The sequence below is a fragment of the Chlorocebus sabaeus genome, chromosome 4 (assembly GCF_047675955.1).
Source record: "Chlorocebus sabaeus isolate Y175 chromosome 4, mChlSab1.0.hap1, whole genome shotgun sequence".
Lineage (NCBI taxonomy): Eukaryota > Metazoa > Chordata > Mammalia > Primates > Cercopithecidae > Chlorocebus > Chlorocebus sabaeus.
Window position 1 is genome coordinate 74937998 of NC_132907.1, and position 18431 is coordinate 74956428.

Here is an 18431-nt window from a genome sequence, read left to right on the forward strand (position 1 = left end):
TGGCGCGATCTCGGCTTTCCACAACCTCAGCCTCCTGGGTTCAAGCGATTCTCATCTTACCGAGTAGCTGGGATTACAGGCATGCGCCACCACGCCTAGCTAATTTTGTATTTTTAGTAGAGACGGGGTTTCTCCATGTTGATCAGGCTGGTCTCAATCTCCCGACCTCAGGTGATCTGCCCTCCTCAGCCTCCCAAAGTTCTGGGATTACAGGTGTGAGCCACTGCGCCCAGCTGAGATTTTCTTGGTATTTTAAGCTTCTCTCTTTGTTTTTAGTGGGAGAATTGGTCGATCAAAAACTGCATATTTTACTTAGACCTACATTTTATACATGAAGAACCATTTAGGAAAAGTTTCATTAAGTAATTGAGCATAAACGGAGCTTCAGAGAAAGGATACTGTTCAATGATAGTCTAATCATCATGAAGATGATTGCTGCCTTGATATTCCCTTAGATGCTACAGATATTTGTTCTTTCAAATTTAATTAAAATTGGGTTAGAACCCCATCTTATGTACGGAGCAAATTCAAGTTTCCAAAATTTTTGAGGATTAGTCACCATTTCAACCAACATTCTCTGTTTCTCAGGCACTTGTTGCCTCTGTTACTTTTACATGCCTGCTATGTATCCTCCCTTCCCAAAGAATTATGTTCTCACAGTACAAACTATTACTGAAAGTTGGAGTGTACAGACTGCAGGGAAAGGAAAGGCCAGCTTAGTAGCCATCTGAAAAAGAATATCAGGTGACAGAAATTATAGCCTAAGAATTGATTTCCAACTCATTCTCTCTTCCAAAACTTAACTGGGATAACATGGACAGCTAAATAAACTTGACCTGTGGATAGATCCCCAAAGTCACCTCCAAGGCAAAGAGACTTTGAGATTAACAAGAAGATATTTCGATGCTGGCTCAATTCTACCTACTAACCCTTACTATATTGGAGGAATCCCTGGGAATCAGCTCAAAACGCCTTTCTTAGAGAAAGATCAGAGGACATGGCAGGGGTCAAGTTAGTTGAAGGACAGAAGCAGTTATTGTGAATTAGGACATATTAAAACATGATTATATATCTAAGTGAGACTTTTTGAGCTAACATGAAAATACTGTCAATTTTTTAAAATCTGGTAAGGTGATACAATTCAAATGAACACTATTACAAACTGCATCAGTGAGCAGAAAGTTCAAAAGGGGAAGCAAATAGAATGTTTCAGAGTGAGACTCTAGAAACAGCTTGCTATTGTTTGAAACCTGGCTTCTCTACTAATTATAGGTGAAACTATGGCCACGACATTATGTTCAGGGTATCTCTGTTTTTTCTTTTGTAAAATGGAGATATATAAGCAATTATTATTTTATCGGCGTAAATAGAGATGAAACTATAAAGAATTTGAAACCACACGTGAAATGCAGTGAGTCAAAATGGGCACATAGAAGGTAACTAAAACAAAAATAAATGGATGGAAAAGCAATAATGGAATAACTAAAGAAATTATCCTGAGTGAAGAAAGATATAGATTTAAGAGTGAAAGTCTTCTAACTTGACAGATGCTGAAATAATGTTACAAATTTCCACACAGTGAATTTAAATTGTAAAGGTACTAGATAGTGTCAAAATACTCATTTGTAAAATTAGAAGTGAACATCCAACTGATCTACTTTTAGTGATATTGGAAAGAAAGAACTACAATAAAAGAATCCTTTTCTATCTAAAATAGCACTCATGTGACAATTAAGCAGTGATATTTCAAAATACTGAATGTTACAGAAAACAACAACTGTATTATTTATAATAAAATTCATTTGGCACAAAGTTACAATAAGGGATTTTTCAATATTGACTAGTAACTGTTGGAGCTATTACAGCCAAATGAAAATAAGATGAAATAAGAACAAATATTTTTCAAAGGTGAAGTGTAAAATAAACTTTATCTAAACTAATATGATTAAACATTTACCAGAAAAAATGAAGTGTTGAATATAATCACATATAAAAGCAATGATAAATTGATAGAAAATATAGTGTTTCTTATGAAATGTCTATTAAATGCACTTTGCATACTGTCCATATGAATATATTCACTTACTGGGCCTAATTCAAAATGAAGACAAATACTTTACAAACACACACACACACGCACACACACACACCCTGATTCCCTCGAGCTGACATTTGAAGCTATATGTCCAGCATATACCACTCTAGCCTCACATCAAATTATTATTCGTCACCACTCTTCCTTATGTTTCTTGGAAAGATTGCCTTTCCTCTTAAGAGAAATTCTGTAGACAGTTCTTAACATTGTTTTTCTTCTGCTAGTTAATTTTTCCAGTGTTATATACTGTCTGCTGGGAATACAGCAGTTTTTTAAACTGCCTAATTCAAGGAATTCAAAGACACAGGACCTGCTTTCAAGAGGCTTGCTGTCTAGTTGGGGAAATGAGGATGATATGAAATGTAATTTGCAATGGATGGAGGTGAAATGTGAGCTACTTTAGAGAGATCGCTACAAACTGCATTGTTAAAAGTGGTGGAACATGGTTTGACTTTAGGGATAGGGTTTGTTCCACCAGGGAGGTGAATCAGAGATTACTTTTCAGTAAGTGGTGGATTAAAACGACATAGAGATGACAGAATGCAGCATCAGTTTCTTGGTTGGAAAAATCTAGAGAGGGAAATGTAGCAAAGCAGAGACTCAGTGGCATTGTAATTGACTCATGAGAACATACTAATGACTAAGCACTGTGCTTTATTCTGTACTCCAATATAAGATACTCTGGCATTCATTCTTTAGTTGCTTTGGTACCAAATTGTGGTGGCTAGAAAAAATTGTGCCAATAAATCTTCCGTATTTATCTGGAAAGTTATTTCTCCCAATTTATTAAACTATTAAACATTGATTCAGAGAATAATCAAGTGAAGGGTTTTTCTTTTATAATATATATTATAAAATACATAATTTTGCTTTATATTGACCTTATTTTTATCGTTAATTAATATGTTGGTAATAACACAACTATATTTAAAATTTAAAAACGAGAGTTCAAAGATAATTTTTAAGTTAGAGCATTTAAAGTTGTATTTTCTAAAACAACAAAAAGTATGAAATGTTTTCTGATTAAAATGTAGTTGTTTTCTTACTATCACCTTCTCTTTACATTGTGATGTCAACTTTTAATCGTAATATCAAGTAATTTCATTGTATAATTTTAACTGCTTAACTTCACATCTATAGCGAATAAACTATGGCCATATTATCACTAAATTTGTGAATATAGACTTGAGCCAGGCTTCCAGGAATACAATAACCATGTTCATTCATTTGTAATATGCAAGTGTAACCAACCCCCCGGTGTGAAATCATCCTTAGTCTACAAAGATAAATACGTTCTGTTTCATGATCTTCGTGCTGTTTCTTGAGGGACTGTGCTTTATTTGATGTGAAGAGATTTGCCAACCTAATTCTTAGGCTTAATTCTAACTGTAAGGTACATTTGTAAATCTTACAGATTAGGACAAAAGATCATTATTAATTATGTGTGCATTTCTATCTCTGTTTACAGGGTTCTAAATCACATTTAGTTTGTCTTTTACATTTGAAAATGCTTATTATTTTTTGATCATTTGCTATCAGGAATATCTGCAACTCACATTGGTTTTTATTATGTTCTTTTTTTTGGTATGTGTTTTCCATTCTCATAGATTCTTGAATTCTTTAAAAATAAATGAGTCAAAACAACACATTGTTTCTAAAACGAGAAAAAATGCATTGGAAATTAATTTTTTTAATCATATGAAACAAAATAATTATTGGAGTGTCATTTTTACTTTGTTGGTGGCATTCTGAAGATTTAGTGTTTTCCTTGGATTTATTACTTTTTATTATTTTTGCAGCATTCATTCTTCTAAAAATGATCATAGCATTTATATGTTGCTTTATAACTTTTAACAAAACACTTAAAAGGAAACAGGAAAGCTTGTTTTTCTTGTGGCTGTTTGGGGTTGGTGAAAGAAGATACAACTTTAAGCTTATGTTGCATAGAAGTTACAGTAAGTTCAATGTTGACTATGTAATGTTAGAAAGGTGTCTTTTGGAGTCATTTCAAATTTCACACTCCATTGGTAGGGAAATGCAGGTATGTAGTTTGATACACATTGGAAATCATGGGAAATTTTAAATGTTTGTCTTGTATTTCTTTGGTATTGCCAGATTTGTAGCAGTCAATATTCTCGTAGTTTATTTTTGTCCTTCAAACAAGAACTCACAGCTGGTGTTGTAATATGCTTAATTTTTCTACAGAGTATAACCATTTAAAATTTTGTTTTTATCCACAGGGTTTCAAGAGACCATTTAGTGATTCCTCACATTCCTAAACAAAATAAGGCACATATAATCTGCCCTAAATTGCAAATCAAGCCTCATATATCCTCTAATGGATGTGACTGCAACTGTGTCCTGCTGAGTCAGTTATCTAAGGTCAGGGACAAGGTTGGAACACATGGCTTTTATTCTACAGTGGCTCTTCTTTCTCCTACCAGTCAAATACTAACATTATCCAGATGCACCTTGAGAGAATTACACCATCATTTAGCTGAATGCAGACACTCTAACTTGGCAAGTGAGAAGTTAAAGAGCATGTATACAATCTTGACCCTAAAATGTAAAAGATTGTGGATGAACTGTAGTGATCCATTTTAGTGGCTCTTTTGCTTTAGGTACAAAGATATGCTTTTGTTTTCTCTCTGGTTATTTCGAACTCTATTGATTTATATATATATATATATATATGTATATATATATATATATATATATGTAAAACATATAAACATTGATTGTTGTTTTACATATGTATATATGAAATTATTTTTCCCCTTATGGATCTGCCAGCCCACGCCACCTCTCACCTTTTTACTCCCACTCACAATGAAAGAAAACTGACTCAAATTCACTAAGCAAAAAAATAGAAGTAGAAAAATAAAACAAAAATATGGCTAATTTTGACTGGGTGTGGTGGCTCTTGCCTATAATCCCAGCACTTTGGGAGGCGAGGTGGGTGGATCACAAGGTCAAGAGATTGATACCGTCCTGGCCAACATGGTGAAACCCTGTCTCTACTAAAACTACAAAAATTAGCTGGACATGGTGACGTGCGCTTGTAGTCCCAGCTACTTGGGAGGCTGAGGCAGGAGAATCACTTGAACCCGGGAGGTGAAGGTTGCAGTGAGCCAAGATCGCACCACTGTACTCCAGCACTCCAGCCTGGTGACAGAGCAAGACTCTATCTCCAAAAAAAAAAAAAAATAATACATATATATATGTGTATATATATGTGTATATGTATGTGTGTATATATATATAAAACTAATTTTATCATTGCATGTCCCTTGCTTTCCTTCTGTGAAAATGTAGGTTCCATTCGTCTGCTTTAATTCTTTCCTTGGTAAGAACTACATGGTGCTACAGGAGTTACCTGCTCCACCCTGTACATTAATGCAGGTGAAAAAACCTACTTTAAAAATAGAATGATACACTCACTTGTTAAAACTATCTAAGGATTTATGCTTACACCTTTTTTTTAGTGTTTATAAATCTAGTGACTCCAAACATAGTATTTTCTGCTTTAAATAATTCATTCTCTACTAAAAAAAAAATACTATTTATTAAAGGTTTGTGATAAATAACGGGTAGAAGTTTTCTCTTGGAGTTCATACTCCTATTTTATTTTTAAAACAGCTGTTCTTATCTCTCCTTCTGCAGTTATTATATTATTGTTATGTTTTTATGAATTATTTTGCATTTTGGCTTGGACTTTTATTTTAAAAGCACCCTTTTTCTTCTTTATTTCCCTCCTTTCTAAATTAACACTTAGACAAATTTGTGTCATTCATAAGCAGATTTCCTGATATCCTTCAAGAATCACATAGTTGTTTTATGTGTATTTGTGCTTGTTTTGTAAAGTCCAAAATACAGTCTTGAAGATACAGATGTAATGGCAAAGAAAGATTGAACAATTTAAAATATATTTTTTAAAATCTTGGTCATAGATGGCAGCTTCTTTGCAGAAAGAGATGTTTTCGTGTGGAGAGTGGAAAAACAGCTCAGAAGAAAAAGGGCAAAAGAAATGTAGGGGAGCTACTGTGTAGCATCTGAACAAAGAACGAATATTGGCCAGGCGCAGTGGCTCACGCCTGTAATCCCAGCACTCTGGGAGGCCGAGGGGGGCAGATCACAAGGTCACGAGTTTGAGACCAACCTGGCCAATATGGTGAAACCCTGTCTCTACTAAAAATACAAAAAATTAGCCAGGTGTGGTGGCGGGTGCCTGTAGTCCCAGCTACTTTGGAGGCTGAGGCAGGAAAATCACTTGAACCCAAGAGATGGAGATTGCACCACTGCACTCCAGCCTGGGTGACAGAGAGAGACTCAATCTAAAAAAAAAAAACAAAAACAAAAACAAACAAACAAACAAAAAGGACAAACGCTAACAGATTGATTAATAATCTCCTCGGAGATTATAAAATAAATACATTTATTTTAATATACTAGGTGGAATCAGTTAAGATGGTTATAATTTGTATCAGCATTTTTTGTGAATCCAAAGCAGAAATAGACAATGGACATTGTATTTATCCAGGATTTTAAGATGATCATGTAGTAAGGAGTGTGGCAGATGGTCAACCAGGGTGCAAATCAGAACATAACGACATATTGGATCATGCATTTGTAGTTTGGCAGAAAGACAAGCGAGGCCACAAGGATGTTTGCAAACTTAGATGAACAAGTAGAATCCAGAGTCTGAAAATGGAGATTAAGTCCGAAAATAGGATTCAAAGAAGGGGAAGTCAGGGAATATGAAGAAATAAACTTTCATTAGAGAGCATAAAGAGATCATGCTGCTGAAGTATTACAAGATAAATTAGTTCATTTTGCTTTCAATTTCTTTCTACATGTCAATATGATAAAACTGTAACAGAAGACAAGTTGCTGCTGAGTGTAGTTCAAATCATTCATCAAGTACCGATTATGGAAAGGGTGCTTTGTGGGAATGCAAAACGCCATTGTTTGATGCCTGCGCTCTGATAATGGTTAAATTATGAATAGATTCTATTTCTGCTGCAAGACTGAAAAACACTCAGAAACAATATGAAACCATGCCTATTTATTTGTCTGGTGGAAGTTGGGCTGTATTTCCCAGCTTTCTCTTCATACACAGTAAAAATTTTTTTGGTCTAATTAGAGATCCACATCTGAGGATTTCAAATGTTTCTGCTGTTCTGATAGATTTGGAAATATTACTTTAATGATCAGGCAGGCTATGCTTGAAATAAAATGTATCTTTGCCTGCATTATCAAAAAAGGAATGTGCTGATATAACTGAGAGTATACAGGTGTCTAATAATTTCAGTTCCCAAAAGCGCATACTTTTTAATATTTTCTAAGCTATAAGGTAATTTTCAACTGAATAAATAGGATTTATTTTTGCCCCAAAACCTATTTTAAAAGCATGCCTTATTTTAATTTAAATTGTATCATAGTTTATACAGTGGCACATAAATTAAAGTCTATCCTGCAAGGTCTTTCAAAAAGACCTTTCTTGAACAAAAAAAATAAGACACCTAATAGTAGCTGAAGAAAACGACATCTAGGCTGGGAGCGGTGGCTCATGCCTGTAATCCCAGCACTTTGGGATGCTGAGGCGGGCAGATAATGAGGTCAGGAGATCGAGACCATCCTGGCTGACACAGTGAAACCCCATCTCTATTGAAAATACAAAAATTAGCCAGGTGTGGTGGTGGGTGCCTGTAGTCCCAGCTACTTGGGAGGCTGAGGCAGGAGAATGGCGTGAACCTGGGAGGCGGAGCTTGCAGTGAGTCGAGATCTGGCCACTGCACTCCAGCCTGGGTGACAGAGCATGACAGTCCATTTCAAAAAAAAAAAAAAAAAAAAAAACAAAGGAAAAGAAAAGAAAACGACATCTGATCTACAGAAGCATGTGACTTGTATTCTACTACCATATTCTGCAACCTGTAGAAATACAGAAATTGAATGCATAACTACTTAACAATATATTTTATGACAAAATACTTTTGTGAAAAAGCCCCACAAAATTACTATCAATTATAAACATCTTTGGAATATTTATTGCTAGAAAGATGAAGCAATTATTTATATTATTATGATTGCTTTTCAAAAGAATGAAATTTCAATTATTTCACAGTAATCACAGGGTATTATCAGACTATAGGCCTGAGTCTGATATTACATATGTGTGTGACAACCTCGCTGCTTCCTCCTATTTGTGTCCATATCCTTTTTGAACAAGAAATGGGATCATATAACAAAATAAATAATGCATTGCCGTCTATTTTTGAATATAAAATATATGCAAAACTATTTCTGCATTAAATTAAGGGTATGTTTTATGGAAATATTAAGAACATATTGGTTATAATGAAAAAGATATTACATTCTGTTAATTCTTCATGTGAAATATTTTCCAAACTATATTTTTAATGTCCCAAAGTCCTCTAAACACACATTATTGGTTTAAAATTTCACTTTTAATGTAGTGACCCAAAACTATGCCCAGTACTCCAGTGCAGCAGTCCTTTCAATAAAGAGAAGCAGAAATTTCTTATCTTTATTGAATGCTTTCAGATTGTTTAACTTGTTTGACAGCTCTATAGACTTATTGCTATATGTCTATATTTATCTATCTAATCTATCATTTACCTATGTACCTATTTACCTGTCAATCATCTATCTGTATTTTAAAATAAAGCTGCTATTCAAGATCCTCCCTATGTGGTACTTTCCGAAGTCTACCCTCTAATATGCATCTTTATTTCATGTCTTGTTGTTAAATTTCTTTGTTCTAGCTCTACAAAATCTCCTCAAATCTTAATCTAATACATTAGCTTTACTAGCTTGGCTTCCAAATGTTCTATAATCTGCTGTCTTCATCCTAGCTATAGAGAGTTAGAATTAAGAACCCAGCTGTGGTGCACATTATTAGAGACTGGCATTGACAGTTAGCACTGAGAAATCCACGGATGTTCTATCCTGCTATGTGTTCTGGTTATTCAGCCTATATGAATTTTTCTTATTTATTTGGGTGCCATTCGAGCCTTTCTATATTTCTTTATCTATTTAGAGACAGCGTCTCACTGTTGACAGACTGGGCTGGAATACAATGGCGTGATCTCGGCTTTCTGCAACCTCTGCCTCCTGGGTTCCAGCAATTCTCCTGCCTCAGCCTCCCGAGTAGTTGAGATTATCGGCTCCTGCCACCATGCCCGGCTAATTTTTGTATTTTTTAGTAGAGGTGGGGTTTCACCATGTTGGCCAGGCTGGTGTTGAACTCCTGACCTCAGGTGATCCACCCACCTTGGCCTCCCAAAGTGCTGGAATTACAGGCGTGATCCACTGGACCCAGTCCTCATTCATTTTTTAACCATTGTATATCGTGTTAGAGATTTGTTGTCAGTCTTGTTGCTTAATTTTGCAGTTTCAGCAAGATATATTTTATGTGTCTAATATATATACATATATATGTACATGTGTGTATTTGTGTGTATGGTGTGTTGTGTGTGTATGTGTATATATAGTGTGTATATATTTCTATATTATATATTTCTATATAATATATATTTGTATATAATATATATTTCTATATAATATATATTTCTATATAATATATATATATATTTCTTCTTCCTTTCATATTCTTCCTCAGTGTTCAAAATTTTATTTTTCAAGTTCAGTGAGCCTTCTGCCAGGTATATTTTTTGCCATTCTGGTGAGGTATAGAATATCCCTTGTCAAGAGCTCATTATTCTGCTGGGCCAAGCTTTTCTAGCTGGGAAGCTCTTTGCCTCCTGAATCATCCTTTCTTTTCCAAAGTCAAAACTGTAACTGGAAAAAAAAAGAATGAACATTTTTATGTCTTTACATCTTAGAGATTTCTATTTCAGGACTTAGAATGCACTAGAAGCCTATTCTGGCATTTGTCTTATTTCTGATTGCATTTCCAATAGTTTTCCTGAAAATAGCATGCTTCAAGATTACTAATATGAGATGTATGCTAGGCCTTAGTCATGAAACAGCCACCATCTACACCACATGTTATGTCATTTCACATGTTATTATTCGTGTTTCCTGAGATTCAGAGACCAGTGTCTCACATCTCCTCTTCAGAGGAGCAGCTGTGAGATTGTCAGACATGTTTGTGCCTGTGAATACTTAGCTCACGCATTTCCCATAGACTAAAGACTTCTATTAATTATGATGCATCATCCTACAGCTGATAGATCTGCTTCCACAAAGGTCGGGTTTTCTGGGAGAGTAAATGTGACTGATAAATTATTATATAATACACATGATATCATTTCTCCACTTCTTCTTTTTCTATCCTATAACATGTTTAAGAATAGACAGCTGATGTCATTTTTAAAAATTCCTCTTTCTCTGGGTAAGAAAAATCTTCAATTTCTCATTGGATTATTTATTTCTGATTTTTAGTAACTCAATCATATATATATGTATATGCATATTTTGTGTTTTATTAGGTGTAGTACATCGAATATTTGAAAAATTAGTTAGCTTTCTCATTATATAAATTTAGCAATGTACAATAAATAATATCATTTTAGGATGTTGCACTGTGACTATTATAAACATAGCTATATGAAATACAATTTCAATTTTCAGAATAAAAGACATTGATAAGAGAAAAAGAAGCCCTCATTGTAATTGTCTAATGATCCACTTACATTTTAGTGCAAAATAATTAACTCATAGATGTAGCTGCATGTTGAATTCCCTGGAGTTGAACTGGCATTTGGAGTGCAGGTGTAGTGGAGTGTGCCATTGGGATCAACATCTGTAGATCACAGGAGAAGGAAGAAGGACTGGGTAGAGTGACAAATGGAGCTGCCATTCACTCTTAATGTCTCTTAATGGCTGACCCCCTGGAAAAGCTCTGGAGCTAAAGTTGTCCATCAGTATTGTCAGTAGTATAGGAAGGGGGACAGGCCAACATTTGTAACCTTTCAGCAATGAGTCATTAGTTATATGCTATTCCAGAAGAATGTGACCTGGGAGCAGGTGGCAATCTATAGCTAGGGCAACAGGTAATTTTATGAAGGGATCTGAACAGTACATCCAAGTGTGAACCATGTGGGTTTTCAGCTATGCATTCAGGGATGAGGAATAACAGTACAATGAAACATATACTATATGCACTGAGGACATCAATACCATTTGGCAGTGAATTGGAGATGAGGCAAAGTGACATTGTGGTGTTGAGCAGGGTTCTAGAATAGAGGATTTATTCTTATCATTTACTAGCTTTGTGATTTTGGGCAACTAACACTCTGGGACTAGGGTTATTTACTTTTAAATTAGTATTTATAATAAAATTTTTTCAGCTATAAATTAAAGAATTTAGCACCCTGTCCCTCATAAGGTTATAGATTGAACACAATATATCATGCAGGCATTTATTATAGTACATTGCATTTAATAAACACATTTTTAAAAAGATGATTAGCTATTTTATTCATCATTCACTTCCCCATGGTCAAACAATAGTGCTTCAAATCACAGCTAAGTCTAAAAAAATGTATTGCTTGATCTACTGTCTCCATAGAAATATCTAAACCAGTAGTTCTTATACCTATTTTATGCGTCAACTTCACCTCAATAGTTTGCTAAAAATACAGATTTGTGGTCCTATCACATATATTCAGAGCCTCTAGGTTTGGGGAAAGTCTCGTTGGCTCACTTCAAAGTGTAGGACCCTAAGTGTATGACTTCAGGCCCTCTGCATCCCTTTAAATCTTTTAGCTATTAGGTCCATGTCCAAAATGTTCATTTCTTCCTCCTCCTTTGTCTTCCCACTATTTTCCTTCATCTTTAGTGTGGCTGTATTAATTTTTCTAACTAGGTTTCTCAACTGGAGAACCAATATTAGCCTCTCTTTAATAATTGCCCCTTCGTATTCCCTTGTCCATTTCATAAACTGAAATAAGAAAGATACACATCCCCATTTTATCCATTAAAGGAAATGTGAATCTTGAATGGCGGCTTGACTAAGAATATTTTGTTTTGCTTATGTCTGTCATAGATAACACAGCCAGCATTCTGACAAGGCGGAGGAGATTTAGTCGAACTGTTCAGGATGTGTATTATCTGCCCATTATGATCTCTGATGGTGGAATCCCCTCTCTCAGCAGCAGCAGCACCCTCACCATCAGGGTTTGTGCATGCGAGAGAGATGGGCGCGTGCGGACCTGCCATGCAGAAGCCTTTCTGTCCTCGGCTGGTTTGAGTACAGGAGCCTTAATCGCTATTCTTCTCTGTGTTCTCATTCTCCTGGGTAAGTCATTCTAAACCCTAAGTTTGTATGATGGCAATTCTGAATGAGAGGAAATCATTTTGACAAAACTTAAGGATTAGGCATACATAATGTGGGTAAGGATACAGCTGCTCCAATTTCCTATGAATTAATTTTCTCTATACTGTCATTAATCTCAAAATAGTTAGATTCAAATGTGTTGAAAGAACTGAAATAACAGAAGAAGGGTAAAATCGGAAAGAAATAGCTTTTGAAAGTGTATGTTTTAGAAAGAATTAATATTTAAATGTTCAGAATCCCATCTTGAAAGAGCTTTTCACATTTTTTTGCAAGAACCTAAGTGGCATCATTCTAAATGAATCCCACCAGGACCCCATCCCGCTTAGCTTCTGAGATCAGAGGAGGTCACCCATTCATTCAGGATGAGGGTGAGGGTCATATGGCCATAGGGTGAGTAAATGTAAAGATCAAATATACAACAAAAGGACTTTAGTTAATAACAATATTGTGTTGTATTGGAAATTTGCAAAGACAGTGAACTTTAGGTGCTTTCTCCCCTCCACGTGAAAAAGGAGTGTAACTATGTGAGATGACAGATACATTGATTTGCTTGACTACACTAAGCATTTCATTATGTAATAATAGTGAAAACTATTGTTAGGAAAACATCATCATGTTGCACACCTTAAATATATAAATGAATAAATCAGAAAGCAAAACGAATCTGAAAACCAAATAAAAAATAGATATCTTGTAGAAACTTCTACTAGTTCACAATAATTAGTTAATCATTAATGTTTGTTAGTTGTTAATGTGCTGAGTATTTTTTGGTCTTAGGGGGCTATTAAATTGTATTAAATTTAATTATATTCCCTTAAAAACAGTAATTTTGGCTGGACACGGTGGCTCACACCTGTAATCCCAGAACTTTGGGAGGTCGAGGCGGGTGGATCACGAGGTCAGGAGATTGAGACTATCCTGGCTAACATAGTGAAACCCCGTCTCTACTGAAAATACAAACAAATTAGCCAGGCATGGTGGCGGGCGCCTGTAGTCCCAGCTAGTCGGGAGGCTGAGGCAGGAGAATGGCGTGAACCCGGGAGGCAGAGCTGGCAGTGAGCCAAGATCACGCCACTGCACTACAGCCTAGGCAACAAAGCAAGACTCCATCTAAATAATAATAATAATAATAATAATAATACTTTTTTATTTGAATTTTTCATTACAGTTCATTAAAAATAAAACACTTTCTCTAATTTTACATTATCTGTTGTAATATTCTAAATCTTTTCACAGCTGCATGAGGAGCTCACGTAACTATAAACTCTTTAGATTGCTCTTTGAAACAAGATAGCAAATCTGTATTGTAATAAAAAGAAAGATGGATGTAAGGAATCTTTCTGCTTCATAAAGTGGGAACGTCTGTCCAAACCCTTTTTTCTTTCTCTTAGCAGCCTGCTTTTTATTCCTTTTATGGTACTGGCATACATGAAAAGATAATTGACTGTTTTTCTGAGAAAGAGGTATTCTCGCAAAAAATATGTTCCTTGTTTTGTTCCTGGGGTCGAAGACAAATCACTTGTGTAGATGGAGGGGAGATTAAAACGTAATGAGCCTGGAAAGGAGAAGGGATTTGCAGGAAAGGGTGAGAGCATCCAGAGATTTGTGGGGCATGGCAAAGCCGGTAAGTTTTGTTTTAGGAGTGTAAAGAAAGGTTTAAAGCCAGAGAGTCCCATTATAAAATCTACAGTTTGCAAAAGATGACTGTGAATGAAATGGAGAATAGAACTCCTGATGACAAAAGGGCATGTAGGCAAACCAATTAGGAAAACTGCCCTTGTCTCCCTTCGACATAGCACGTATCGGAGTAGCATACTTACCAAAGACCTGAGGAAAAGTGAATACTATCTAGGTACTTTCGATGGACTCAGGAAAATGATCTTTGACAATGTAGAGACCTGCATAAGTTAGAATGGCATCAAATACAACTTCTTATATCTTGCTGAATGTAGATCCTGAACTACCCTGAGCTAGATGACATTGAAAGTCCACTTCATTGAAATTGCCCAGCAAGAGAATATATGTAGAGAGACAATAGACTGGGGTTGAGCAGTGAGAAACTACAATGTGATCGCTAAATAAGAAGGATGAGATAGCAGAGGACAGTGAAGAAGCGAGAGTAGGAAGAAAATATAATGTCACAAACATCAAGGAAAAGAGGGTATCAATGAGCATTATGCTGTGTAGTAGATCTTGTCAACATAGTCAAAAGATGCTTACAAGTTCAATAAATTGAGCACCAAAATGCTCAATTGCACTTAGCAACATGAAGCATGGAAGTTTGGTGCACCAGAGCAAGAACTATTTCACTGCAATCAAGTCATTTCTAGCTCGTAATGGTGGCACACACCTGTAGTTCAAGCTACTTGGGAGGCTGATGAGTGGATCCCTTGAGCCTGGGAGTTAGAGGCTGCAGTGAGCCGTGATCACACCGCTGCACTTCAGCCCAGATGACAGAGTGAGACTCTGTCTCAAAAATAAGTAAATAAATAAAACAAATAAATATATACAGTAAATGTGTGGTGGAGAGGAAAGTCAGGAAGAGAGCCGTTAGAAACTTTACATGGACAGGCACGGTGGCACGGTGGCTCACGCCTGTAATCCCAGCACTCTGGGAGGCCGAGGTGGGCGGATAATGAGGTCAGGAGATCGAGACCATCCTAGCCAACACGGTGAAACCCCATCTCTACTAAAAATACAAAAAATTAGCTGGACGTAGTGGTGGGCGCCTGTAGTCCCATCTACTTGGGAGGCTGAGGCAGGAGAATGGGGTGAACCCAGAAGGCAGAGCTTGCAGGGAGCCAAGATCGTGCCACTGCACTCCAGCCTAGACAACAGAGCCAGACTCCATCTCAAAAAAAAAAAAAAAAAAAAAAAAAAAAAAAAAAAAAAAAAAAAGAAGAAGGAGAAAAAGAAAGAAATTTTATATATTTATTCGTCAGAACTGCTATTTTCTTTGGATATTAACATACTTCTTTTGTGTGTGTGTATTTGAAAAGAAAAAAAAAGAGCACAAACACTCCAGAAAGAGAAAACAAGGCTACACAATAGCAATTAACCTGGATTTCTCTAGAATCCTAACTGAAGTCATAGAGAATAGAACGCAGGGATTTTAATGAGAGTTCTTCCAGCATTCTTACTCTTAAAAGTAGATCACTTAGGTGAGGCATGTTATCTTCAAATTTTGACCTCATTTATCATCAGAAAACTATTTTCATTTACTACGATGAATATCAAAAATGTAATTAACGTGTTAAATGTCTAGGTACATTTTGAGGTGCATTATTTGAAAGATTATTTTATGTTTTCATGGAATGATACTTCATTTTAATTGGTTTTTATGAAAATGTTTTCTCTTTTGGGGTAAATAATAGGACATTTGTAAATTTTATGATATCCCTCCAGACTAATAAAGTTACTCTATGATACGTTTACTTTTTCATTTTTATTAGTTGAAACTCAAATATGCTCTAAAAGCATATTTGAGCCGTGATCTGACTGGGACCTCTGCCAGCTGCCCTTTCAGTCCATACCTCAGGTATAAGCAGGTGACCTAGGTGAGGCCACCATAAGTGAGGCATCGATTGCTCCCTAATATTGGATATAAATTTCCAGATAAATGGGGGTCAAAGTAGATTTGGTGTGAACATGTGGTGGACTAAGAGAAGAAGATGGAATTGGTGAAAAGATGCTGTAAAAACATATTTGAGTTTCAACTAATAAAATTAGTGAATATATATATTATAACTACAATTATATATTACAATGCAATGTATGCTTTTCATGGCATTGATTAGTTTTTATGGTTATTCAGAAAGTATGTAGCCAAGGGATACAGGATATAGTCATCCGTAATTTTAAAATAATGTTGAAGTTAATTTGTGAGATTATGATTTTCAACGTAAATATTGGCAAAACCAAAGGTAGCACAACTTTCTTTTTGGACTTCTAATTCTGTTCTTGAAATTCTAATTCTAAATTAACTTTCAACCCTCACATCTAAACAAATTGTAAAGTTAATATTTTAATATTAAATATGTTTTCCCTCTCAACTTCTTGTTTGTGAAAATGACTGTGATTGTACAAACCCAGGTCTAGTTTTGCCAATAACTGTGTGATCTCAGGCCACACATTCAGTCTTTGTTTCTATTTCTAAACCTGTGAGAATGACATTTCAGTTGAAGGGACCTTAGAGTCATTCTGTAGAATTTTGAAATGCTTATTCTTGTTTATTAAAGATTACATATGGTTCAACATTTTACAACATGGCCAGAATCCATCTAGGAATACGTTGAATGGTGCTTGTCAACCAAAGAGACTAACTTTAAATGATAGATTTGAACATTATGAGTTGGGTTACTTTCTGTTGAGATTACCTTTTTCAGGTCTATTGCATATGATGGATGGAAGAGAATTTAGAGTGAGCCTTTATGATGCAATCAGAATTTACCATGACAGTAGAGGTAGCTGAAGTCCTCTCTCCCTCCCAGAGGCCTGACGTTTATTTCCCAGCTTTATCCCATCTCTTGTCAGAGTAGTTGGCAAGGTAAACTTTGATCGCACTTGGCATAAGTCACTGAGTTGGGATCTGACTGGGACCTCTTCCGGCTACCCTTTCAGTCCATAGCTCACATATAAGCAGGTGACCTAGGTGAGGCCACCATAAGTGAAGCGTGGATTGCTCCCTAATATTGGATATAAATTTCCTGATAAATGAGGATCAGAATGGAGTTGTTGTGAACGCATGGTGAACTAAGAGAAGAAGATGGAATTGGTGAGGAGAAAAAGGTCAGCCTGATTTTCATTTGAGCAATTTCAAATGGTTTTGTGTGCTTCCCTTGGTTAAAAAATCTAAGGTTTCAGAGAGAGATGCCACTCCCAAGTGTGGCAAGTCACACTCCATAAGCTAATCAAAATAACCTCCCTGACTCAGACCACCTCAATTCTACCAAATGTGATGCCAGCGTATGATGGTGTGACAAAGAATCAAATGATACTTGAGGTTTAAAAGATTCTGCTATGCAAGCTACTTAGGGAGAAGTATGTTGAGATTCAGTATGGAATGTGTTCAAATGCAAGTTGTATGACAGTTTATATTATGGAAACTGAAAGCCACTTAGTATGCCAAGCACTGGAATTGATACATAATATACAGGAAAAAACACATATTATGAGAAAACAAATACAAAAAATGTTTCCCCAACTTTGAATTACTTGATGATAAAATTAATTCATAAAACTCCACAAATTTTTTCTAATTTATTATGTAAAATGATAATCTCAAGGGCATTTACAATTCTGTCCCAACTTGAACAGAAGAAAAAGAAATTTACGAACCAAGGATACAATATTTATTTTGGAATAAGACATCTAAAAAATACTACAACTTATTCAAGTTTCAATGCAAATTATACAACTAAAATTGGCTTCAAATTATATCAGAAATTATTTATTATTTGTACAAAGGAAAATGAGTTATATATCCTTTTTTTTTTTGTAACATTACTTTGGTTATCTCATATTGTATTTTACCAGATGACCCACTGTAAGAAGAGGTACCTTGCCCATGTGTATGGTTTGAAAGATTATCAGGGTCATTTGAATACATTCTTTTGACTGTCAGGTTTTAAATAAGGATTTGACTCTATTTACATGTATAATTATTATCTGCACTCATTCTTTTAAAATATACTTTGGTCTTAGGATTTTTTTGGAAACATTTCATTTGTTTTTCAAACATTAAGAAATATTCTCCAGTACAATTAGGAGTTTGATGTTATTAGTAACCATAAGCTAATTAAAAAAAAATATTTTAAAATTATTTTCCTAGTGAGGCTATTACTGTTCAGGATAATTCACTGAACACAATGTCACATTACCACTTTCATGGAGATTATTTTTTTGTTTGTCCACATGAGAACTGTTTATGGAATATCTACCTGGTGCCCTCTGCTCCAGAAGTATCTGTGGAACCAACAGGAATGAAACTAAGTTCATCAGGAACACAATGTA

General features: G+C 35.4%; 1 protein-coding gene across 8 annotated transcripts in view; it reads left to right on the top strand.

Moving 5' to 3' along the window:
• CDH18 (cadherin 18) overlaps nucleotides 1–18431 on the top strand; it is a 1112094-nt gene that overhangs the window by 1087619 nt on the left and 6044 nt on the right. For 4 of the 8 annotated variants that reach the window (XM_073014822.1, XM_007961259.3, XM_073014823.1 and 1 more), the window contains one exon: nucleotides 12129–12380. In XM_073014822.1, the coding sequence (XP_072870923.1) occupies nucleotides 12129–12380 (252 nt within the window). The remainder of the gene's footprint in view (nucleotides 1–12128; nucleotides 12381–18431) is intronic. The other 4 variants (XM_073014825.1, XM_073014826.1, XM_073014827.1 and 1 more) reach the window with 2 other exon arrangements.